The sequence below is a fragment of the Gopherus evgoodei genome, chromosome 1 (genome assembly GCF_007399415.2).
Source record: "Gopherus evgoodei ecotype Sinaloan lineage chromosome 1, rGopEvg1_v1.p, whole genome shotgun sequence".
Taxonomy (NCBI): Eukaryota; Metazoa; Chordata; order Testudines; family Testudinidae; genus Gopherus; species Gopherus evgoodei.
The window spans coordinates 250958914-250985189 of record NC_044322.1 but is presented as its reverse complement, the minus strand read 5'-3'; the positions used below and the strand labels follow the sequence as shown (position 1 = coordinate 250985189).

At 45.1% G+C, this 26276-nt stretch overlaps 1 protein-coding gene across 3 annotated transcripts in view; it reads left to right on the top strand.

Moving 5' to 3' along the window:
* Positions 1-3555: 3555 nt before the first annotated feature.
* The window catches only part of IL17RA (interleukin 17 receptor A), a 55136-nt gene continuing 32415 nt past the window's right edge, over positions 3556-26276 (top strand). Inside the window, exons 1-2 of one of the 3 annotated variants that reach the window (XM_030542956.1) lie at positions 3601-3666; positions 9650-9777. In XM_030542956.1, the coding sequence (XP_030398816.1) occupies positions 9775-9777 (3 nt within the window). In that variant the 5' untranslated portion in view covers positions 3601-3666; positions 9650-9774. Of the gene's footprint in view, positions 3667-9649; positions 9778-26276 lie in introns of all 3 variants that reach the window. The other 2 variants (XM_030542949.1, XM_030542962.1) reach the window with 2 other exon arrangements.

Below are 26276 nucleotides of genomic sequence, written 5' to 3'. Positions count from 1 at the left end.
GCTGATCTAATGTCATTGAAACGGAGTCGTATTTTCTTATCCAAGGACTAAATTTGGCCTTCAGTTAGAAACTTTCACCACAAAACCATGAGACACTGGCTTGGTCTCAAATTCCATTACAACCCGAACATTCAGCTCAGATTTGTTGAAAAGTTTACTTCTCTGCGACCCATTTTAGGATCAGGTGAGCCAGGTGATGGTTTTCTGTTGAAACTATGTGGAATGTGTGGTTTCGATGCAAAATCAGATGAAACTCCAAGGTTTAGAATGTATTTGAATTTCAGGTTGAGGATGTGTTCAGACTGAAACTCAGAGTGAAACCTGTGACGGTGGGAGGAACTCCATGTACATCAGCTAAAAGGTTTGCACAAACCCTTGTGAACCTAAAGTACTGAAAGTTACTCCCTACTATAGGGAGATATAGTACTATGCAGTTTCATAACACCTTCCACTTAAGGACCTCAAACCACTTTAATCCAATGTTTATGAATTGAAATTCATATCACCCCAAGCAGATTGTTATATCCCCAGTTTACTGATGGGGAAATGGGCTCTGAGAAGTTGTGACTTCCCCTAGGATACACCTCAAGTCAGTGACAAATCCAAGAACAGAAGTCAGCTCTCTGAGTTTTCAGCCCCATGATTTAACCACAAGACTATCCTTCTCCTAGCAATAATGTGCATGTAATACGTATCTAATTCAGTTCACAGCAAACGCTGAGGTAAGAAGTGAAAACTAGAGTCCACCTTTGGCTAGCCTGTCACAGGAAGGCCAATTTGAAGTCTGCATAACGCTGTGTGTTAATGGATCTTTCCCCTGGGCACTCCAGCCTTTGACAGCATGGCAGGGCTTTGGCTTGCTCTTTCTGTCTGTGTTCCAATGGGCAATTTACAGTCAGAGTTAGAAAGAAACAACAAAGCCAAGAGCTCTGAGAGGCACAGGCTACAGGGCACTTGTTGATCTTTTTTTTTTTTTAAATCTGCCCCAATAGGAAATGGGTTTTCAAACATCCATGAAGGGAAGACATGAAAATGGGGAAATCAACATTGTAAATGAAACACAACAAACCTAGGGATTTATAATGAGATCTAAAGCCTTTCATCTCTAAATTCAAGTTGGCTTGGATCAGCAGTGATGGGAAGTGGTTACTATCTGATGACTCCCTGAATTGTGGTCTCAGCAAAGTTGCATCCACAGCAGAACCACAAACTGGCCCTTTTACTTGCAACCAGAAGGCCAAGGACTAAATGAACAGAGATTAATCTGTTCTCTCACCCCTAAAGTGGGCCCTTCCATAATGTAGTAGGAAGAGAGCCTGAGACATAAGCCCTTGTATCAGAGGCCTGGTATGAGGCAGGCATTGCTCAGAATCTGGTGAGAAGACAGTTGATATTGCAGAAATACACATTCCTCAGACGTGCTAAGCACAGAGTACTCATGCAAACACATCCCAATATCAAGTGGTACCAGAACATCCCGATACCAAGGATGATACAAAAACATTCCCCAAGGATAACAGAAACACACTGACCCCTCCTAAAAGATAAGGTCAAGATAACAGAACATGTTAATATCGGGGTATAAAGATGTATCTGAGAGGGTGTATTTTGGCCAGCTTCAGGGGCAGTGGAAAATCCCACCACTGACTGAGCTGAGTCCATTTTCACAGGCATACATGCCTTAGTATCCTTAAAGAGTCTGCCAGATGCTATTACCATGCTTCGTCAACAACAAACCTGGCTGGGTGCCTTTGTACCTTAACGGATCTTGTGATCATTAGGCAGTTTGCTCAAGGTCTGCTGTGCCGACTGTCTGCAGAGCTGGGACAGCACACAGGGAGAACGCACACATGCAGCCACATGTGAGAGTTAATGTACATGGGTTCAGTGTGGCAAAGTTTTCTTTGATGCTTTTTAGCTAGAGAACTTCAGTCTCCAGCACTGTCAGGACAGCACTTACCATGAGCAATAAATTCACTAAACTGAATAATACAAAAGTTTCATTTTGACTATCTGTGGGCAATACAGACCAAACAATAGTTGGCTGGTGACAATTTCAGCTTGTGTATACTTTGCTTGGGTAGGTTCAAGATATAAAAGGCTTTATTTTCCATTGCCTTGCATTGTGTGGTCACTTATACCTGCACAAAGTTTAAAATGCTACACAATCCCAATAGGAGCATCTTACACCCACTTTGACTACACAGGTTGCAAGGCAGTGGAGAATCAGGCCCTAAATTCAGCTCTGGATTGAGTTTGATTAAGGAGTTCAAATCTGAGATTTTCATTTGGCTCATAAATAAAAGGGCAATTTGGAAATTTGGCTCTGAAACCAGTATTGGTTGAAGGCGATCTTTATGCTTACTGTGACAGCAATGGTTGCCACTCATTAGCTACGTTTCCTTTCCTCACATCAATATGCCATGAACCCATAAAGGAAATTGTTTACCTTGCATTTTTCTCTTTGCAACTGAACATAACCTACTTTTAGGATTTTACAGGATTCAGTGACAGCAGCCTCCAGAATGTTGTTCTTCCCCAGAGACCTATAATGAACTGTTTGAACAGCATGGCCAGGTCACTAGCTTTGTTTACTGGTTAGGTGTGTGGAAAGTGAATACTCATGAGGCTCAGACACCAGAAAACTTTAATTGGATCCATATTGCTGCTGAAACACAAGGTAATTTTCAAAACATGCTCGCTCCAACACTTTCTTACTCAAATATGTTCTTTCGGAGCGAGCAGGGGGAGGGGGCCAGGAAGCGTGCTTGTTCCAGGAGCAGAAAGCAGGGAGGAGAGTGTCTCAGTGGAGGTAGTGACAACATGTTTAAAAATAACACCTCCCCAGAAACACATTCCGTGCCTGGAATAGACCTCAGACCACTCTGTACTCTGGGACCGCCCGCAAGACAGATTCGGGCTGCTCCTGTGGGGCGCTCAGGGCAGAGGAAAGCACGCAGCGACTCCCGCCCTCCTACGGGACAGCCGCACGCCTGCGATGCGTGGTCCCCGAGCACACGGTGTGCGGGAGTCACCGCCCCCGCCGGGGCCTGGTCCCACGTCCATGACGGTACCAAACCGGCGCTGGCTGCAGCCTTCAACCCGCAGCAGCCTTCCCCGTCGCCTCCGGCCGCTGCGGGTCCGCACTGCTCCCTTCGGCAGCGCTAGGCGCCGTGCCCCGCCCCCCGGGGAGCCTCGCGCCGACACACACAGCGCGCCGCCGGCACAGGCACGCCGGCTCTCCGACCCCGGCGGCCAGGGGGCAGACCACAGCCCCGGCTCTACAAGCCCCGCCCCCTCCTTTCCTCTAAGCCGCGTCCCCTTCCGTACAGCTCCCGCCTAGCTCCGCCCCTTCCCTCGCCAGTCTAGCCTGGCCCCGCCCCTGGCCTAGAGGCCCCGCCCCTCTCCGCCTCCGCGAGGTGCTGCCCCCTCCCGCCACGAGGCCCCGCCCCCTGCTCCTCCTCAGGTGAGTGCGGGCCCCGCCCCCTCCGGAAACCGGCGCCGGGCCCGTGGTGCGGGGCGGCCGCTGCGCTGGCTGGGGCCATGGGGCGGGTGGTCGCGGCGCTCCCGCGTCTCCCCCTCCCCCTCCTGCTGCTGCTGGTGCCCGGGGCCCTGGGGCTGCGGCTGCTCCTCAGCGCCGCGCCGCCCTTCGACTGCTCGCAGCCGGTAAGCGCCGTCCGGACGGGGGGAGCGGCGGGGGCGGGGCAGTCCGGGCCGCGAGGGGGAGCCCCGCACCCTCCACCGGCCCCGGCGGGCGGAGACACGGGCCGGGGCTGCTCCCGGGCCCCCACCCGCCCCTCGGCCGCTGAGGTGAACGGGCCGCCAGGCAAGGAGCGAGGCGCGGGGTGTGTGACCGGCACCCGCCCACCCCGTTACAAACCCCCCTTTAGCGGCCCCGCCTGGCCTGGGGTGGGTGGCAGCCGCCTGCCCACAGCGGGTTTGGTCCCCAGCCTTTCGCCCCCGCCCCACAAATCCGCCTCGAGCCCGACCTGTGACAGGGAGCCGTGGCCTGGGGTGGGAATAGCCTGGGTGCTGCTCTCCCATTATTTGCTCTTGTGAACTTTGATTAAAATCGATCACCCACAGTTGCCAGTTTTGGAAGCTGCTGTTGTTCATTGTAGGGCCTCTGAAAATCAGGCATAAAGTGCCCCCAGGTTTAGGCACCCAGAATCTCTGACTGTGTTTTAAAATTTTGGTCTGAAATTCTGTCTCAGTTCTCCCATCTGTAAAAGGGGAATAATACTTGAAACTTCTGTCAAGACCTCTGACATCTGCTGATGGAAAGTCCTAGTTAAGTGCAAGTAATTGTATTAGAATTGGATTTGTATACCAGGTGGAATTTGGGTTTTTTTTAACCATCTTCCAAAGGTCCAGAGAAAAAATAATTTGCCTGCTACAGGGGCTTTTAAATTATTTTAAAACATGTCTGCATTGTAGGCTACCTCTTAAGAGAGGGCCTCTTGGAAACACTTTCAATCCCAGACCCTTTCCAGATATCTCATCTCCCATTCCCTGCAGCAACTGTATAATGTTTCTTTACACAAAGTAATAATGTAAAGGCATTATTAAAGATACAGGATCAAAATAAGCTTGCTTTAATTTAGTAAGTGAGGGTGCATGGTTTCTTTCTGTCTGCTGTTTAATTTTAAAATGTTTCTAGCCTTAGCAGTTGTGAGGAGTGTTCTAAATATAAATGTGAGGCTGCTTGATTTGTCGCCGCTGCAGACGTTCCAGGGTGGTTGAGAGGTTCACCTCTTCCACGCCACCGTCTTTTTTCCCGTCGTAGTAGACACCGTCAGGCCACTCAGCATCATCTCCCTGGACTGTAAACTGACAAACCTGTAAATCTCTGGAATAGAAAGGCTTGAGAGAATTAACATGGTACACTTTAGGCTTTAGTGAGGAATTAGGAAATGCTATGAGGTAGTTTACAGTTCCCAGGCGCTCTTGGACCGTGAATGGCCCTTCCCATGATGCTTCCATCTTATGGGCCTGTTGCGCCTTCAAGACCATAACCTGGTCTCCTACCTTGAAAGAACGTTCTCTGGCATGTCTGTCATACCAGGCCTTTTGCTCTTCCTGAGCATCCTTTAGGTTCTCTCTAGCAAGGGCTAAAGAGTGTTGGAGGGTGCTTTGTAGGTTGCTTACAAAGTCCAGAATGTTAGTTCCTGGAGAAGGCGTAAACCCCTCCCATTGCTGCTTCACCAACTGTAATGGCCCCTTAACCTCGTGACCATACACAAGTTCAAACGGTGAAAACCCTAAACTGGGATGTGGTACAGCCCTGTAGGCAAACAGCAACTGCTGCAACACTAGGTCCCAATTATTGGAGAATTCGTTGATGAATTTTCGTATCATGGCCCCCAAAGTTCCACTGAACCTTTCCACCAGGCCATTGGTTTGATGGTGGTACGGGGTGGCAACCAAGTGATTCACCCCATGAGTTTCCCACAGTTTTTCCATGGTCCCTGCCAGGAAATTAGACCCTGAATCTGTAAGGATGTCAGAGGGCCAACCTACCCTGGCAAAGATGTCTGCTAGGGCCAGGCACACAGTGTTAGCCCTGGTGTTGCCTAGAGCTACTGCTTCTGGCCATCGGGTAGCAAAGTCCACTAAAGTCAGTACGTACTGCTTTCCTCTGGGCGTCTTTTTTGGGAAAGGGCCCAGAATATCCACAGCTACTCGCTGAAATGGGACCTCAATTATGGGGAGTGGCTGGAGAGGGGCCTTGACCTGGTCTTGAGGCTTACCCACTCTTTGGCATACCTCACAAGACCGGACATACTTGGCAACATCCTTACCCATCCCCTCCCAGTGGAAGGACTTCCCCAACCGGTCCTTGGTTCTGTTCACCCCAGCATGGCCACTGGGATGATCATGGGCTAAGCTTAAGAGCTTCCCCCGGTACTTAGTTGGAACCACCAACTGTTTTTGCGGCTGCCATTCTTCCCGGTGTCCACCAGAAAGAATTTCCTTGTATAAAAGTCCTTGGTCTATAACAAACCGGGATCGATTAGAAGAGCTGAGAGGCGGTGGGGTGCTCCGGGCCGCCGCCCACGCTTTCTGAAGGCTGTCATCTGCTTCCTGCTCAGTCTGGGACTGTTCCCTTGAGGCTGGGGTCACCAGTTCTTCCTCAGACTGTGGACTTGGGCTTGGTCCCTCTGGAAGCGATGTAGGTGATGGGGTTGTTTCCGTTGCTGGTGAACCGCTCTCCGCTGGTGCACCTGAGGGTATTTCAGGCTCTGGCTGAGCCTTTTGGGTATGGCTGTCTTTTGCTTTGGCCAGTTCTGGCTCGCTGGCGCCCTCTGGCGTTGAGGTTGAAGATGTGGTTGCACTTGCTGGTGCTGGTTGCTGTTCCAGTTCCGGGCCTGGGACTGGAGATGCTGTGGCTGTTTCAGTGGTAGGCATGGAATCCGGGTCCACTACCTCTGTCTGGGTCTCTGGTAACACAGACGGGGCCTCTGTGGACGGCTCAGGAACAGGAATGGGTCTGGAAGCTTGCCTGGTTTGGCTACGTGTAACCATTCCCACTCTCTTGGCCCGCCTCACCTGGTTGGCCAAGTCTTCCCCCAGTAGCATGGGGATAGGATAATTGTCATAGATTGCAAAAGTCCACATTCCTGACCAGCCTTTGTACTGGACAGGCAGTTGAGCTGTAGGCAAGTCTACAGCTTGTGACATGAAGGGGTAAATTGTAACTTTGGCCTTTGGGTTGATGAATTTGGGGTCAACGAAGGATTGATGGATAGCTGACACTTGTGCCCCCGTGTCTCTCCACGCAGTAACCTTCTTTCCGCCCACTCTCAAATTTTCCCTTCGCTCCAAGGGTATTTGAGAGGCATCCGGGCCTGGGGATCTTTGGGGTGATGGTGGTGTAATGAATTGCACTCGCATGGTGTTCTTTGGACAGGTGGCCTTGATATGTCCCAGTTCATTACACTTAAAGCATCTTCCATCTGATGGGTCACTGGGCCGAGGTGAGTTACTGGAGACTGGTGAGGTGGAAGGGTAGGGTGTCTGTGGCTTTACTTGGGTGGTATGTGGGGTCTTTGGCTGTCCTCGGTTGTAGGGTTTATGGTCTGTGTGCCCCCTGGGGTAATCGTTCCCCTTGACAGTAGCTTTCTTGCTTTCTGCCAGTTCCATCCATTTGGCTCCAATCTCCCCCGCCTCAGCGAGATCTTTGGGTTTTCCATCTTGTATGTACCGTGTGATGTCTTCAGGAACACCATCCAAGAACTGCTCCATTTGTATGAGGAGGTTCAGTTCTTCCAAGGTTTGAATGTTGTTTCCTGTTATCCAGGCTTCATAGTTTTTTGCAATGTAGTAGCCGTGTTTGGGAAATGACACCTCTGGTTTCCACTTTTGGGTTCTGAAGCGCCGACGGGCATGATCTGGGGTTATCCCCATTCTGTATCTGGCCTTGGTTTGAAAAAGTTTATAGTTATTCATTTGCTGCTTAGGCATTTCAGCTGCCACCTCTGCTAAAGGTCCACTGAGCTGTGGCCTTAATTCTACCATGTACTGGTCTTCGGGGATGCTGTACCCAAGACAGGCTCTTTCAAAATTTTCCAAGAAGGCCTCGGTGTCATCACCTGCCTTGTAGGTGGGAAATTTCCTGTGCTGTGGAGCAATAATTGGCGCCGGGTTGTTAGGGTTGGCTGGCACGTGCAGCCCAGCTTTTGCCAACTCCAGTTCATGTTTTCTCTGTTTTTCCTTCTCTTCATTCTCTTTTTGTTGTTTTTCCATTTCTTTTTGTTGTTTTTCCTTTTCTCGGCGGTGGTCCGCCTCTTTGGCTGCCTGTTCTCTTTGGTAGGCTACCTCTTCTTCTTCTAGTTTTCTTTTGTAGGCTGCCTCTCTTTCTCTCTCTCTTATTTCCATCTCTGTTTGTTTTATTTCCAGTTGTCGCCTGTGTTCAGCCTCTCTGAATTGGTCTTCGGCCTCAATTTTTGCCTTGGTAGACATGGTTCCTGTTTTCTTGTGTTGGGGTGCCCTCCGGTGTTTCTCTTCTGAACTGCAGGCTCTCTGTTGCCTCCTGAAGTCTGCCTAGCAACAGTGCCTTTAGCTAATCTTCAATGTTAAGTAAACCTGAAAAACCACTTTATTTGCATTTATATAGTGCTGGTATGACTGTCAATGGGAGTGCTATTGTGTGACAAAAGACTCGTGATAGCACCTTAACGACTTCTTGCTTAACATGCAAGCCACAAACTGCCAGAGAGAGCAGAAAGAAAAAAAAATTCTCTCTGGTTCCCTTTTAAAACCAAACTGTTTCTCTCTGCTAAAAAGCCCTTAGCAGAGAAAAGAAAAATATAATATTCCTACTGGCTTCTGGATTCTGTCTATCCCACCTCTGCCACCATATCATAACCTTATTCCCAGATCTGGACCTTAGCGTCCAAAATATGGGGGTTAGCATGAAAACCTCCAAGCTTAGTCACCAGCTTGGACCTGGTACTTGCTGCCACCACCCAAAAAATTAGAGTGTTTTGGGGCACTCTGGTCCCCCTGAAAAACCTTCCCTGGGGACCCCAAGACCCAAATCCCTTGAGTCTCACAACAAAGGGAAATAATCCTTTTTCCCTTCCCCCCTCCAGGTGCTCCTGGAGAGATACCCAGACACAAGCTCTGTGAAACTACACAGAGTGACTCCCCCTCTCTGTTCCCAATCCTGGAAACAAAAGAACTTTCCTATTCCCCCAGAGGGAATGCAAAATCAGGCTAGCCAATTCAACACACACAGATCTCCCCCTCCCACCAATTCCCTGGTGAGTACAGACTCAATTTCCCTGAAGTAAAGAAAACTCCAACAGGTCTTAAAAGAAAGCTTTATATAAAAAAGAAAGAAAAATACATACAAATGTTCTCTCTGTATTAAGGTGACACAATACAGGGCAATTTCTTAAAAGAATATTGAATAAACAGCCTTATTCAAAAAGAATACAAATTAAAGCACTCCAGCACTTATATTCATGCAAATACCAAAGAAAAGAAACCATATAACTTACTATCTGATCTCTTTGTCCTTACACTTAGAAACAGAAGATTAGAAAACAGAACTACTTCTCCAAAGCTCAGAGAAAGCAGGCAGCCAGAAAACAAAGACCTCAGACACACAATTCCCTCCACCCCAAAGTTGAAAAAATCCGGTTTCCTGATTGGTCCTCTGGTCAGGTGCTTCAGGTGAAAGAGACATTAGCCCTTAGCTATCTGTTTATGACACTGCTGCTGCTAACTTTCCCAAGCAGCAGCAGAATGAAACTTGGGAGATTCTGGCTACTTTCACTGATCCTGTACAGACCTCTGTGGATAATAGTTAAAATTAGCTGCATGGGGAAGCTGAGATATTAGGACTAAAACTTTCCCTGCAAACCACTTTAATTTCTCCACGTCATTTTCTGATCTTGAATCAGTATTCTTGTGTGCTAGAAAACACAAGCTGTTCTTTGAAAATTGTCCCCTTTCTGAGAAAAGAATGTTCCCAGAAACCCCTAGTAAACAGCAGCTATGGAGGGTCACTAGTGCTTGTTAATCTATTAAAAAGAAGGATTCACATAACTAATTGTGAGAAGAATAACTCACTCATTTGGATCAACCCTAGGGTGACCAGATAGCAAGTGTGAAAAATGGGAACACTTTGTTTTTTCCCGAGGTGTATTGCGTATGTAAGACACAGCTCCTAATATCAGGATGGTCCCAATAATATCAGGACATCTGGTCACCCTAATCCAGCCTCCTTGCCTATCTTGCAAATCATCTTGAAGAACCACACTTACTATGGTAAGCAACTAGGGTTTCTTGTGTTTAGCTAATTAGCCTCTGGAAACCCTAAGGGAAGCCTGGTTTGGGACTAAATTAGTGGGAAGTGACTGATCAGATTCGGAATTTTTCATTGAGACAGAAGCAGCTGCATAGATCAGCTTTGAGCACCACTCTTTTCATGGAAATTGCATAGGGATACTTTGAAACATATTCTCTATTGTAAATGGTCTTCAGTGCAGTTTTCTGTTTTCCATATATAACAGCAATACCACCATCTAGGTTGTGTATTTCCATAGTGGTTAAAGTCCCATTGCCCAAGATACAATGCACTGCTTGTCACACAGTATTGCTAGTATTTGGGTTTTTCTACAGCTTTGGAAGCTGACTGTGATTGATGTGATCTGCACTTGATCTTAATGCTAAAATATAAATGATACAGAACTTGCCTGGTCAGATGACCAGTGTCTGGAATTAAGCCTGTCATTGACAGGTTTGAAACAAGTGAGAGGCCCTGGTTGGCGCCAAGATTTGCCAAGCTGCCTGGAGTTTCTGGGCAAGATGTGAGGCTGTGCCAACATCTCCGGTTGGGTAACTTGTCTGAAAGTTGTCACTTTTACCCTGTTATTTCTGCAGAGCGGAGCTAGACTGGCCATCTGAGGTGAAAATTAGGTGGCTCTTCTGCTGGAATAGTTGTAAAAAATTCAAATGTATACATTCTTGGATTTTTGCAAACACGGGTTTAGGGTCCCCTTTCTCTCTGTGTCACTACCAGGACTTGGGCAGTCAGGCCTGGTGGTCGGGGTCAATGCCAGAGACCAGGGGTCAGAATGAGGGTCAGAAACTAAGGGCAGTAGCCTGAATATGGGACTGGGGGCAGGATCCACATACTGATCCCATGGGGCAGGAATGGAGCCAGAGTTCAAATGCCAAAGGCAGGAGTCAAAGCTGAAATCAGAGCTCCATACCAAAACTAGGGGTCAAAAGTCAGAGTCACAGGACTGAAACTAGGGGACAGAGACAGAGCCCAAGTACTGAAGCCAGGGGTCAAGATCATTCAAGGGCAAAAGCAGAGGGTCCAAGCTGGTGTTGGGAGTCAGAGAGCAAGCGAGTAAAAGGCAGATCTGCCACTGTGGCTGGTGGGGGAAGTCACCTCATTGCATCAACACTTCCTGGAGCCCCTCTTGGGCTTAAATAAACCAATCAGGTGCCATGAGAGAAGCTGTCAGCCCAGCCTTCTGAGATGCTACTGCTGCTGGTGTGTTTTTCCACAAGGTCTGTGTGATAATGTGTGAAGCCCTACCATAGGTCCATGCAGGATAGTGGCTTGGAGATGTCAGCCATTCCACAAACCTGTGTTCTAGTTCCATCCCTGCAGAACATCACTCTTTGGCACTAGTTGGAAGGAGTGTGAAATAAAAAATGTGTGATAGAGCTGTGTTCAGATGGATTAATCCAGAGATTTACTGACCTGAAGTGGAGCATAAATTCTGGCACTGGGTTCTGTTCCAGCAGTATACAAAGAGTTTGGAGGCAAAAATAGCTCTCTTCACTTATCGGGAGTAGCTGTGTTAGTCTGTATCCAGAAAAACTATAAGAAGTCCGGTGGCACCTTAAAGACTAACATATTTATTTGGGCATAAGCTTTTGTGGGTAAAAAACCTCACTTCACACTTTTCACTTGACAACAGTAATGTTATATATAATTTCAGAGTCACAAATATGTGGGCAGTCTGACTTTAACTTCTGGACTAGAAGTTTTATGTCATGCTGTGTCTTCTAACAAGTAATTTTCTCTATATATCAGATCTGACCATCTTTTGTATATATAATTCTTACACTTCCTTCAGTAAAGGATAAGAGGTTTAAAAGTGAATAGAGCAGATGCACATCAGCAAATTAGTGTAAAATCCCTGTAAAATCCCCTCTCTATTTAGATAAGCCTATAGTCTAGGGCAGGAGTTCCCAAACTAAGATGTCTGAGCTTGATATTCGCCAATTATAATTAAGCAGGCCAAAAAAGAACTTGAAGACTGTCATAAACAGATAGCTAAGGGTTAATGTCTCTTTCACCTGAAACACCTGACCAGAGAACCAATCAGGAAACCGGATTTTTTCAACTTTGGGTGGAGGGAAGTGTGTCTCTGAGTCTTTTGTCTGTCTGCCTGTTTCCTCTGAGCTGTGGAGAAGTAGTTCTATTTTCTAGTCTTCTGTTTCTAAGTGTAAGGACAAAGAGATCAGATAGTAAGTTCTATGGTTTCTTTTCTTTGGTATTTGCATGAATATAAGTGCTGGAAATGCTTTGATTTGTATTCTTTTTGAATAAGGCTGTTTATTCAATATTCTTTTAAGCAATTGACCCTGTGTTGTATCATCTTAATACAGAGAGAACATTTGTATTTTTTCTTTCTTTTTTATATAAAGTTTTCTTTTAAGACCTGTTGGAGTTTTTCTTTACTTCAGGGAAATTAAGTCTGTACTCACCAGGGAATTGGTGGGAGGAAGAAATCAGGGGAAAGCTGTGTGTTGGATTGCTAGCCTGATTTTGCATTTCCTCTGGGTGGAGAGGAAAGTGCTTTTGTTCCAGGATTGGGAACGGAGAGGGGGACTCACTCTGCGTAGTTTCACAGAGCTTGTGTCTGTGTATCTCTCCAGGAGCACCTGGAGGGGGGAAGGGAATCAGGATTATTTCCCTTTGTTGTGAGACTCAAGGGATTTGGGTCTTGTGGTCCCCAGGGAAGGTTTTTCAGGGGGACCAGAGTGCCCCAAAACACTCTAATTTTTTGGGTGGTGGCAGCAGTACCAGGTCCAAGCTGGTAACTAAGCTTGGAGGTTTTCATGCTAACCCCCAAATTTTGGACGCTAAGGTCCAGAATCTGGGAATAAGGTTATGTCATGGTGTGCAGCGGCGGGATATAGACAGAATCCAGAAGCCAGTAGGAATATTATATTTTTCTTTTCTCTGCTAAGGGCTTTTTAGCAGAGAGAAACAGTTTGGTTTTAAAAGGGAACCAGAGAGAAATTTTTTTTTTCTGCTCTCTCTAGCAGTTTGTGGTTTGCATGTTAAGCGAGAAGACTGTTAAGGGTCTTTTGTCATGCAATAGCCCTCCCATTAGGAGGCAAAGTACCAGCACTTATATGCATGCAAATAAAGTGGTTTTTCTGGTTTCCCTTCATTGAACATTAGCTAGAGAGAGAAAAGGAAAAAAGCACTGTTGCTAGGCAGACTTCAGGAGGCAACAGAGAACCTGCAGTTCAGAGGATAAACACCGGAGGGCACCCCAACACAAGAAAACAGGAATCATGACTTCTAAGGCAAAAATTAAGGCCGAAGACCAATTCAAAGAAGCTGAACACAGGCGACAACTAGAAATAAAACAAAAAGAGATGGAGCTGAAAGAAAAGGAAGAAAGCATCAAACAGGCAGCCCAAGAGGCAGCACACAAAAGAAAACTAGAAGCAGAAGAGGTGGCCTACCGAAGGAAACAAGCAGAAGATGAGGCAGCCCACAGAAGACAGATAGAACTCCAGAGGGAAGCCCACCAACAGGCCATGGAATTAGAAAAGGCTAAGCAACAGACTCCAGCCAATCCTAACAACCCATCGCCCATTATTGCTCCACAGCACAGGAAATTTCCCACCTACAAGGCAGGTGATGACACCGAGGCCTTCTTGGAAAATTTTGAAAGAGCCTGTCTTGGGTACAGCATCCCCGAAGACCAGTACATGGTAGAATTAAGACCACACCTCAGTGGACCTTTAGCAGAGGTGGCAGCTGAAATGCCCAAGCCGCAAATGAATGACTATAAACTTTTTCAAACCAAGGCCAGATACAGGATGGGGATAACCCCAGATCATGCCCGTCGGCGCTTCAGAACCCAAAAATGGAAACCAGAGGTGTCATTTCCCAAACACGCCTACTACATTGCAAAAAACTATGAGGCCTGGTTAACAGGAAACAACATTCAAACCTTGGAAGAAGTGAACCTCCTCATACAAATGGAGCAGTTCTTGGATGGTGTTCCTGAAGACATCACACGGTACATACAAGATAGAAATCCCAAAACTATCGCTGAGGCGGGGGAGATTGGAGCCAAATGGATGGAACTGGCCGAAAGCAAAAAAGCTACTGTCAAGGGGAACGATTACCCCAGGGGGCACACAGACCATAAACCCTACAACCGAGGACAGCCAAAGACCCTACATACCACCCAAGTAAAGCCACAGATACCCTACTCTTCAACCTCACCAGTCTCCAGTAACTCACCTCGGCCCAGTGACCCATCAGATGGAAGATGCTTTAAGTGTAATGAACTGGGACATATCAAGGCCAACTGTCCCAAGAACACCATGCGAGTGCAATTCATTACACCACCATCACCCCAAAGATCCCCAGGCCCCGATGCCTCTCAAATACCCTTGGAGCGAAGGGAAAATTTGAGAGTGGGCGGAAAGAAGGTTACTGCGTGGAGAGACACGGGGGCACAAGTGTCAGCTATCCACCAATCCTTCGTTGACCCCAAATTCATCAACCCAAAGGCCAAAGTTACAATTTACCCCTTCATGTCACAAGCTGTAGACTTGCCTACAGCTCAACTGCCTGTCCAGTACAAAGGCTGGTCAGGAATGTGGACTTTTGCAGTCTATGACAATTATCCTATCCCCATGCTACTGGGGGAAGACTTGGCCAACCAGGTGAGGCGGGCCAAGAGAGTGGGAATGGTTACACGTAGCCAAACCAGGCAAGCTTCCAGACCCATTCCTGTTCCTGAGCCGTCCACAGAGGCCCCGTCTGTGTTACCAGAAACCCAGACAGAGGTAGTGGACCCGGATTCCATGCCTACCACTGAAACAGCCACAGCACCTCCAGTCCCAGGCCCGGAACTGGAACAGCAACCAGCACCAGCAAGTGCAACCACATCTTCAACCTCAACGCCAGAGGGCGCCAGCGAGCCAGAACTGGCAGAAACACACGACAGCCATACCCAAAAGGCTCAGCCAGAGCCTGAAATACCCTCAGGTGCACCAGCGGAGAGCGGTTCACCAGCAACGGAAACAACCCCATCACCTACATCGCTTCCAGAGGGACCAAGCCCAAGTCCACAGTCTGAGGAAGAACTGGTAACCCCAGCCTCGAGGCAACAGTTCCAGACTGAGCAGGAAGCAGATGACAGCCTTCAGAAAGCGTGGGCGGCGGCACGGAGCACCCCACCGCCTCTCAGCTCTTCTAATCGATCCCGGTTTGTTATAGACCAAGGACTTTTATACAAGGAAATTCTTTCTGGTGGACACCGGGAAGAATGGCAGCCACAAAAACAGTTGGTGGTTCCAACTAAGTACCGGGAGAAGCTCTTAAGCTTAGCCCATGATCATCCCAGTGGCCATGCTGGGGTGAACAGAACCAAGGACCGGTTGGGGAAGTCCTTCCACTGGGAGGGGATGGGCAAGGATGTTGCCAAGTATGTCCGGTCTTGTGAGGTATGCCAAAGAGTAGGTAAGCCTCAAGACCAGGTCAAGGCCCCTCTCCAGCCACTCCCCATAATTGAGGTCCCATTTCAGCGAGTAGCTGTGGATATTCTGGGCCCTTTCCCAAAAAAGACGCCCAGAGGAAAGCAGTATGTACTGACTTTAGTGGACTTTGCTACCCGATGGCCAGAAGCAGTAGCTCTAGGCAACACCAGGGCTAACACTGTGTGCCTGGCCCTAACAGACATCTTTGCCAGGGTAGGTTGGCCCTCTGACATCCTTACAGATTCAGGGTCTAATTTCCTGGCAGGGACCATGGAAAAACTGTGGGAAACTCATGGGGTGAATCACTTGGTTGCCACCCCGTACCACCATCAAACCAATGGCCTGGTGGAAAGGTTCAATGGAACTTTGGGGGCCATGATAAGAAAATTCATCAACGAATTCTCCAATAATTGGGACCTAGTGTTGCAGCAGTTGCTGTTTGCCTACAGGGCTGTACCACATCCCAGTTTAGGGTTTTCACCATTTGAACTTGTGTATGGTCACGAGGTTAAGGGGCCATTACAGTTGGTAAAGCAGCAATGGGAGGGGTTTACGCCTTCTCCAGGAACTAACATTCTGGACTTTGTAAGCAACCTACAAAGCACCCTCCGACACTCTTTAGCCCTTGCTAGAGAGAACCTAAAGGATGCTCAAGAAGAGCAAAAGGCCTGGTATGACAGACATGCCAGAGAACGTTCCTTCAAGGTAGGAGACCAGGTTATGGTCTTGAAGGCGCAACAGGCCCATAAGATGGAAGCATCATGGGAAGGGCCATTCACGGTCCAAGAGCGCCTGGGAGCTGTAAACTACCTCATAGCATTTCCCAATTCCTCACTAAAGCCTAAAGTGTACCATGTTAATTCTCTCAAGCCTTTCTATTCCAGAGACTTACAGGTTTGTCAGTTTACAGTCCAGGGAGACGATGCTGAGTGGCCTGACGGTGTCTACTACGACGGGAAAAAAGACGGTGGCGTGGAAGAGGTGAACCTCTCAACCACCCTGGAACGTCTGCAGCGGCAACAAATCAAGGAGCTGTGCACTAGCTTCGCCCCATTGTTCTCAGCCACCCCAGGACGGACTGAACGGGCATACCACTCCATTGATACAGGTAATGCTCACCCAATCAGAACCCCACCCTACCGGGTGTCTCCTCATGCCCAAGCTGCTATAGAACGGGAGATCCAGAACATGCTACAGATGGGTATAATCCGCTCATCTACCAGTGCATGGGCATCTCCAGTGGTTCTGGTACCCAAACCAGATGGGGAAATACGCTTTTGCGTGGACTACCGTAAGCTAAATGCTGTAACTCGTCCGGACAACTATCCAATGCCACGTACCGATGAGCTATTGGAAAAGTTGGGACGTGCCCAGTTCATCTCTACAATAGACTTAACCAAGGGGTACTGGCAAGTACCGCTAGATGAACCTGCCAAGGAGAGGTCAGCATTCGTCACCCATGCGGGGGTGTATGAATTCAATGTCCTTCCTTTCGGCCTTCGAAATGCACCCGCCACCTTCCAGAGGCTGGTAGATGGTCTACTAGCTGGACTGGGAGAATTCGCAGTTGCCTACCTCGATGATGTGGCCATTTTTTCAGACTCCTGGCCCGAACACCTACTCCACCTGGAAAAGGTCTTTGAGCGCATCAGGCAGGCAGGACTAACTGTTAAGGCCAAAAAGTGTCAAATAGGCCAAAACAGAGTGACTTACCTGGGGCACCAGGTGGGTCGAGGAACCATAAACCCCCTACAGGCCAAGGTGGATGCTATCCAAAAGTGGCCTGTCCCAAGGTCAAAAAAACAGGTCCAATCCTTCTTAGGCTTGGCCGGATACTACAGGCGATTTGTACCACACTACAGCCAAATCGCTGCCCCATTGACCGACTTGACCAAAAAGACCCAGCCAAATGCCGTTAAGTGGACTAATGAGTGTCAAAAAGCCTTTACCCAGCTTAAGGCAACACTCATGTCTGACCCTGTACTCAGGGCCCCGGATTTTGACAAACCATTCCTAGTAACCACAGATGCATCTGAGCGTGGTATAGGAGCAGTACTCATGCAGGAAGCAACAGATCACAACTTCCATCCTGTCGTGTTTCTCAGCAAGAAACTGTCTGAGAGGGAAAGTCACTGGTCAGTCAGTGAAAAGGAATGCTATGCCATTGTGTACGCCCTGGAAAAGCTACGCCCATATGTTTGGGGACGGCGGTTCCAACTACAAACTGACCATGCTGCACTAAAGTGGCTTCATACTGCCAAGGGGAACAACAAGAAACTTCTTCGTTGGAGTTTAGCTCTCCAAGATTTTGATTTTGAAATTCAACACATCACAGGAGCTTCTAACAAAGTTGCTGATGCACTCTCCCGTGAGAGTTTCCCAGAATCCAGTAGTTAAAAAGTGTTCTTAAAATGTAAAAGTCTGTTAGTTATATACTTAGTAGTATATGTAAAGGTGCATGTGTTGTATTAATCTGTTTATTTTCAAGTTCTAGAAGGAAATTGCCACCAGTGAGCTTCCCCACTGTCTGCAATTTGGGGGGCGTGTCATAAACAGATAGCTAAGGGTTAATGTCTCTTTCACCTGAAACACCTGACCAGAGAACCAATCAGGAAACCGGATTTTTTCAACTTTGGGTGGAGGGAAGTGTGTCTCTGAGTCTTTTGTCTGTCTGCCTGTTTCCTCTGAGCTGTGGAGAAGTAGTTCTATTTTCTAGTCTTCTGTTTCTAAGTGTAAGGACAAAGAGATCAGATAGTAAGTTCTATGGTTTCTTTTCTTTGGTATTTGCATGAATATAAGTGCTGGAAATGCTTTGATTTGTATTCTTTTTGAATAAGGCTGTTTATTCAATATTCTTTTAAGCAATTGACCCTGTGTTGTATCATCTTAATACAGAGAGAACATTTGTATTTTTTCTTTCTTTTTTATATAAAGTTTTCTTTTAAGACCTGTTGGAGTTTTTCTTTACTTCAGGGAAATTAAGTCTGTACTCACCAGGGAATTGGTGGGAGGAAGAAATCAGGGGAAAGCTGTGTGTTGGATTGCTAGCCTGATTTTGCATTTCCTCTGGGTGGAGAGGAAAGTGCTTTTGTTCCAGGATTGGGAACGGAGAGGGGGACTCACTCTGCGTAGTTTCACAGAGCTTGTGTCTGTGTATCTCTCCAGGAGCACCTGGAGGGGGGAAGGGAATCAGGATTATTTCCCTTTGTTGTGAGACTCAAGGGATTTGGGTCTTGTGGTCCCCAGGGAAGGTTTTTCAGGGGGACCAGAGTGCCCCAAAACACTCTAATTTTTTGGGTGGTGGCAGCAGTACCAGGTCCAAGCTGGTAACTAAGCTTGGAGGTTTTCATGCTAACCCCCAAATTTTGGACGCTAAGGTCCAGAATCTGGGAATAAGGTTATGTCAAAGACACAAACACACAAAAGACACAAAAATTAATAGCAAACATATTTTTAAGTATGTCAGAACCAGGAAGCTTGCCAAGCAATTTGTGGGGCCACTGGATGATCAAAGGGCTAAAGAACCACTCAAAGAAGACAAGGCCATTGTGGAGAAGCTAAGTGAATTCTTTGCATTAGTCTTCCTGGCAGAGGACGTGAGAGAGATTCCGACACCTGTGCCATTCTTTTTAGGTGACAAAAATGAGGATCTGTCCCAAACTGAGGTATTAGTAAAGGAGATTTTGGGAAAAAATGACAAATTAAAGGGCAATAAGTCACCAGGAACAAATAATATTCACTCAAGAATTCTGAAGGAACTGAAATATGAAATTGCAGGACTAATAACTGTGGTATGTAACCTATTTCTTAAATCAACCTCTGTACCAGATGACTAGAGGGTTGCTAATGTAACGCCAACTTTTTTTTAAAGGACTCTAGAGGCAGTCCGGCAATTACAGGCTGTTAAGCCTAACTTCAGTATCAGGCAAATTGGTTGAAACCTTCATAAAGAACAGAATTTTTAGACTCCTAGATGAATGAAGTACGTTAGACAATAGTCAACAAAGCTTTAGTACAAGGAAGTTATGCTTCACCAATCTATTAGAATTATTTGAGTGGGTCAACAAACGTGGACAAAAGTGATCCAGTGGATATAGTGCACTTGGACTTTAAGAAAGCCTTTGACAAGGTCCCTCATCAAGGCTCTTATGCAAAGTAAGCAGTAATGGGATAAGAGGGATGGTCTTCTCATGGATCAGTATCTCGTTAAAAGATAGAAAACAAAGGATAGGAATAAATGGTCACTTTTCAAAGTGTAGAGAGGTAAATAGCAGGGTTCCTCAAAGATCTGTACTGAGACTAGTGCTGTTCAACATGTTGAAAAATAATCTAAGGATAAATGGTGAGATGGCAGAGTTTGCAGATGATACAAAATTATGCAAGATAGTTAAGTCCAAAACTGACTGCAAAGAGTTAAAAAGGGATTTAATAAAACTGGGTGACTGGGAAACAAAATGGCAGATGCATTTCTTTGCATTTATCAATGTTGAATTTCATGTTTGAAAATGTAATCCCAACTATACATACAAAATGGTGGGGTCTATATTAGCTGTTACCACTTAAGAAAGAGATCTTGAAGTCATTGTGGATAGTTCTCTGAAAACGTCAGCCCAATGGGCATCGACAGTCGAAAAGCTAACAATGTTAGGAATCATTAGTAAAGGGATAGGCAAGACAGGAAATATCAATTACACTATATAAATTCATAGTACACTCAAATCCTAAATACTGTCCGCAGTTCTGGTTGCCCTATCTTAAAAAAAAAATTAAAATTTTGAAAGTGCAGAGAAGGGTAACAAAAATGATTAGGGGTATGGAACAGCCATCATATGAGGAGAGATTTAAAAGATTGGAACTATTCATCTAGAAAAGAGATGACTAATGTGATAGTGGTCTATAAAATCATGAACAGTGTGGAGAAAGTGAATAGGGAAGTGTTATTTACCCCTTCACATAACTAGAGGGTCACTCGATGAAATTGATAGGCAGTAGGTTTAAAACAAGCAAAGGAAGTACTTCACATAATGCACAGTCAGCCTGTGGAACTCATTGCTCGGGAGGTTGTGAAGGCCAAAAATGTAACTATTAGCCAGGATGGCTGGACATAACCACATGCTGTGGGTGTCCCTAAGCCTATTGACTGTTCAGTTCATTCCCTCTGAAGCATTTGGCATTGGCCTCTGTTGGAAGACAGGCTACTGAGCTAGATGGACCATTGGTCTGACCCAGTATGGCCATTCTTATGTTCTTAAGGTGGGAATGTGAATCAATCAAATTTGGGAACCATTAGTCTAGGGTTAACTAAGGGAACCTTTACAATGGAAGATATTTTCTGAAACCTTTCAAAACTTTCCCCAGTAGACTCAGTAGTGCGGGTCCCCACCCAAGCTGAAGTGGCCAGATTTATTTAACCCTTATTTAACCCTGAAATGCTGAGCAAGCAAATGTGTCAATTCCCAGTCCCTTCTGTCCTTCTTTACAAGAGACCCAGCCTTCTTCTCTCTTACTCTTCTGTTCCTCTCAACCTGACTCCTCTTTCTTCCCTCACAGCTGCAAACTGCTGTCTCCCTCCCTAATTCCTGTGAACGTTCAATCACAGCTGAATTGCTCTCCCTGTATAGTCTCAGTAAGTTCTGTAACTTTTAACTGCTCTTAATAAAAATACCCCAAGTGAGCAATCAACTTCTAAAGGTTTAATGTACACACTGTGCAATAAATTATGACAGAATTCTCACAAATAGAGAAAAAGGACATTGCCTGATTGGTTGTCTGATGAAACCACACAGATCAAAACTCCATTAGCCTATTTTTACAGTTTGATCAGAATAACACTGCAAAATAATTTATACTAATCCCTGAACACCTTCTGATTAGTTGCTTGGATTCTGGTTGTCTTTATGCATACCAAGCTGCATAGCAATTTACTGTAAATGAGAAGTAGCATGTTGAGATGTGCATTGGCTGAATGCAGTCAAATGTCTCTACGTACCCTGGATGTGCATTTATGGATGAGGTGCATATGTTGTTACTTTACTTGATTTTTAATTTTCTTCCAACTTTAGTGTTCCATCAATTTATGTACGTTTATATAATATTTAAAAACACATTAAGAGTAGTAGTAGTACTGGTAAATAACAAAAATGCTCTTTTAGGTATACCTGTAAAAATTTAGATATAAATACACAAAAGTTGTCTCTTTAAATTTTTGCATTTGAAAAGCCAAATCTCCCATTTCCCTGGGCAGCATTAGTCTGAGCCTGACCTCAGAAAGCATACCATTGACACCCTTCCCAGTCAGCAGCAGCCGCTGTAGTGGGTTTTTTTAAAAGGAAACTGTTGCTAAGTAGGGTTGCTGATAGGCACTTCCCTTTTGTAATCCTAATAAAGATTCTGCTAGTGATGATAATTTGAGCAGCTTGGGGCAAGCAACCGTAACATATGTTCTTGAAAGCCCTGATCTGGTTGCTGCGATTCAGGAGAAGGGGCAGAGAATGGGAAGTGTGATATCAACAGACACCTGTGATGAGCACAAAAGTAATACTGAACGGTTTCCATGGGCTGGAGAGGGAAATGAGTAATTTCTTAAAAATACATTTAGATTTCAATTTTGTGGGCCTGATTCATCACTGTTACTCCAGTTCTGCAGTAGTAAACCAAGAACCTTTTAGTAAGAAATGTTTGAATGTGGTTAGTAATCTGGTTGGAGGCAAGGTTCTATCCTCCAAATGTGCTCATTTAAACATAATCACATAGGTTAAAAGGCTCTTCAGCCAGTTGGATTGCAGCTCTTGACCAACACCTTTGTCATTGCTTCTGTAACTGTTGTATAAAAGGATCTGTTTTTTTGAAGCCCTCTGGGATACAATGTTTGGTAACCCCTACCAATTTTAATAAATTGTTGGAAAGATGTACAGAATGTGCTGAGAACCTGGATCCCTGTTTAAGTTCAGACCACCAGTTTTAACTTGGAAAAAGGACAGGGACCCACAAAAGACCTTACAGAAGGAACACTCATTGAATCTGTTATACTTCATAAAAGTGATGCTGATGGATAGGAGAGGGAGTGGAGTTTTTGCAGAGAGGAACTAGAGAAAATGTATGTCTATCTGGGCCACGGTATGTGTTCCCTTTTTTCCTTTGTATGCTAACTTTTTTTTTATTTTGCTGTAGACTGTTGCTGCTAGCCAGAACAACCAGTATCACAACTAAAGCCAGTCAAAATAGTCTCAACACACTTTTCATTAAAAAATGTCTTTTTAACCAAAATGGATCAAAATTTTACATATTTTTTTTGACAAACAGACAAACTAAAAACTGAAATTTTTGATAATTTTTTTAGTTTGGGGCTTTCAAAAATAGAACATTTTTACTGAACAACTTTAAAAAGCAGAAATATTAAATTTTGTTTTTTGCAAATTTTTTTTAAATTTTCGGTGGAAAATTGACTTTTTTTTAACCACTTCTAAACACAATTTTGGTAAGGAATTATTTGTATAGTGTACACAGAGCCTAACTAATCTGCTCTTGCAAGATAAGGGATCAGAAAAAGGAAGTGGCAGTAGAGCATAAGTAGGTCGGGCTGCAGCAGCCATGCACGTGAGAGGTAGCTCACCAAAAACATTACACGTACTCATGCTCAGATGAGGGGTAAACCCTGCAAGCTTGGAACTCTTCCTGTCCTGCTGCAGCCACTTTTTAGGGGACAGCAGGGAGCCCTTCCCAGGCTAATGCAGGTGCCTTTGGGTTCCCACAGAGTCCTGCTGGGAAATATTGGCCTCCTATTAATTGTATGACTGAAGCATTATGACTCAGTGCTGATGGACCGGTATCCCATTTTCCAGATTTGTGATGTTTCCCATTGCCCACAGCACTGTGATTCTTTTTTAAAAGCATCGACAAGAATAAAAAATACAAAAGGAAATGTGGTTACTAAATCAGATATAAATATTAATTTATAAAGCCACTGACTCACGTCTTCATTCTGCCACTGAAGCTCGCCTTAAGTAGAGCTTGGCAAAACTTTATGGATAAATAGTTTTTATCCAGTAGTTAGACACTCACCTGGGATGTGGGAGACCTGGATTCAATTCTGGATTCAATTCTCTCCCCCTCCCCCCGCCTCCCCCCCCAGTGAAGCAGGGATTTGAACTTGGGTCTACTCCATTATAGGAGAGTGTCCTAACCACTGGGTTTTGGAATAAACTTGTGTGGACTTTCTTAATCTCTCCTCTTGAAGACATTCCACGGGGACTTAAACTTGCGTCTCCCGCCTCCAGGTGCATGCCCTAACTACCAAGTTGTAGTCATTCTCATTATCTTTTTGGCCCAATGGCTAGCCATTGTCATGAATAACTGAATTGTCACTGTGAAGGACAATGGATAGTCATTGGACCAGGGAAGGAGAGTGGGAATGACACTCTAGCCTAGCGGTTGGGGAACTGACCTAGCATTTGGGAGACCCAAGCGCAAGTCCCTGCTCAAATGACTGTTTAATTACTGTACTGATAAAAAGTGAAAGTCAGCATGAACAGTTTTTTTCTGACTTTTCAAAATTGCCAAGGAACCTAAAAATCCATTATTTGCTCAGATGTAGCTTCAAGCACCTCCATGTTGTCTTCCATGTTGCTTTTTTTATGTATGGGAAAAATTCTTCATCAAAATTGATAAGGCTTCTTCCTTATCTTTTAAATCCCTTCTTAAACTTATCTCTGTAATGATGCCTACAAACATTACTGTGTGGCATTAGTTAAAGTGGTGAGCTGTCTTCTGCTTTTATGTTAAACTATTCCCTTTACTATTTCCTCGTCATCCTAACCCCCACCTTCCATCAGTCTGTTACTGTGGAAACTCTTGCACATTTTTAGCTTTATGGATATAACTGGTACTCTGTCTTCTTTCTAAAGATGAATGGTCCTCGCAGAGAACATCCCACCAGCTACCTGTCTCTCTTACACAAGTAGGGATCTAGCTTAGGTACTCCTGCTGACCACAGCTGTGACAATGTGGCTTGTGAAGGGAGGTGGTATTTCAGATAAGTAGTTGCCAGGTGATTTAGGACTTTCTAAGTCAAAACCAACACCGTATGTTCTACCTAGTACCTAGCAAGTAGCCGGTGTGGATCCAAAAGTGCTGATATGTGCTCCTGGCAGGACAAATGAGCTGCCAAATTCAGCTGCAGCTTCTGATTCTGAATAGAGCCTTAGAAGGTTTGAAACCAACGCAATACTGTGGTTTGTGAAATAGTGGTAGTTGGCAGGGGAAGAACATGCAGCGTGGTAAAAACTATTTGCACAAATTAGAGGTGACATAATTCAAGAGTGATGACTTGACTTATCACTGCTTGTTATCATATATGTGGTTGTGTGACTTATTCAACACGTCCACATTTTTGATGTCATTAGGTTTTTAGCTAACTTTTTGTATCCAAATTGTAAGTGTGCCATTTAGAGGAGAAGTTCTGTAGCTAAACAGCAGTAATTGTGTATGCTCATTTGATTATAGTCCACTTTTGTTATGCAAGAAATTCTGGCAGGTCAAAGTCTGATGTAGCCTGTCAGGTTCGTTTTAGTTACGGCCTCCCCACTTCAGTCGGTTGTAGTCCTCTGATTGAATTGTAATTCCTCTTCTGACTGAAGGTTAAAATATTTCAGGCTAGCTGCATTGGAAATGAGGATCCAGAAAGTAGATCAGAGCAAAAGACAGGAGTCATGCTTGATGACTGAAGTAGTTCGTCTTCCATGAACACCCTCTTGGTTAAGTAAAACTGTCAAACTCCAGAGTGTAACAGTAGCTACTGGAGTCAGTGGATACTGATCATTCTAATGCAAGAATGGCATTAAGCTTTGCAAACCTGTCCCACATCTAGTGTCTGGGACTGATGAATAAAGCCAACTCTCTTACCAGCACTCCAATGTATTGCACTTTTATTACACAGAGCCTTTACATGTGCATTTTTCTTCAGTTCCTGATAATGGTCTTCCTTTAAGAGCACCAGTATTGATCTAAGTAGCTCCCAACAGTTGGAATTAGTCTAATTGATACCTTTTATATAATTTGAAGAATGCCAGAATGCTGCATTACCCAAATTAATCAATTTTTTCAACCTTTCAGGCTGTTCTTCTCCGCATATCATGATCCATATGAGCTATAACTATGCATAATACTGTGGTCCTCAGTAAGCTGATGGCTTTATTCATACTTTGCAAACAGCCTGGAAGAGTGCTGAAAATGTAGATTATGTTAAAAGTCAAATGAAAATTTCACATAGTATAACTTGGAGCATGTCTTACAGCAGAATTCTTCCTCTAGTTGATAGGCAATTGTAATGTGCTTATGTATGCCAATCTGCAGAATGTGTAAACCATCTGATAATAATGGAATCCTCTTAACAGATTGGAAAACCAGCAATAATTCTGTGAACCTACGTTAGCACCTGGCCCAATGGATATAATTTCAGTTCTTCTTCACCTCAATGTGGCAACCTCCTGTCCAGACCCTGCTTATTTTACATATGGCTTGGAGGCCTTAAACAGTCTTCCTCTATTTTCTAGGTTTTTAAATGAAGTATTAGAGGGGTGGTAGTTGTTGCAGTGTTTACAATGTATTTGTATTGCAGTACTACTGTGAGGCCCCTAGTGGAGGCTCGTTATTATTCTAGCATCATGTGCACACAGCAAAAAGATGGTACTTTCCCCCAAAGATTTTATATTCTGAGAGCTTAGGTAGAAGTTACAATGCAACAAATGTCATTAGATTTAAAATCTGAGGTTGCACTTGGAATTGAAATTAGTTGCTCTGTCTGCTTTGGAGAATTGAGGCAGTACCCTCTTTGATGTATATCCTGGGATGAGAGGGTGAAGGAGATACTATAGTTATACAATAGTTATACAAATAGATGTGTTAATGTAGTATTCTGTTCAAGGTTTTCCAAAACCAGTAATGAGCAACATCATATAAAAAGTCATCTTGGTTCTGTGACACGTAGCTATTTGTTTAAATGATCAAGCAAT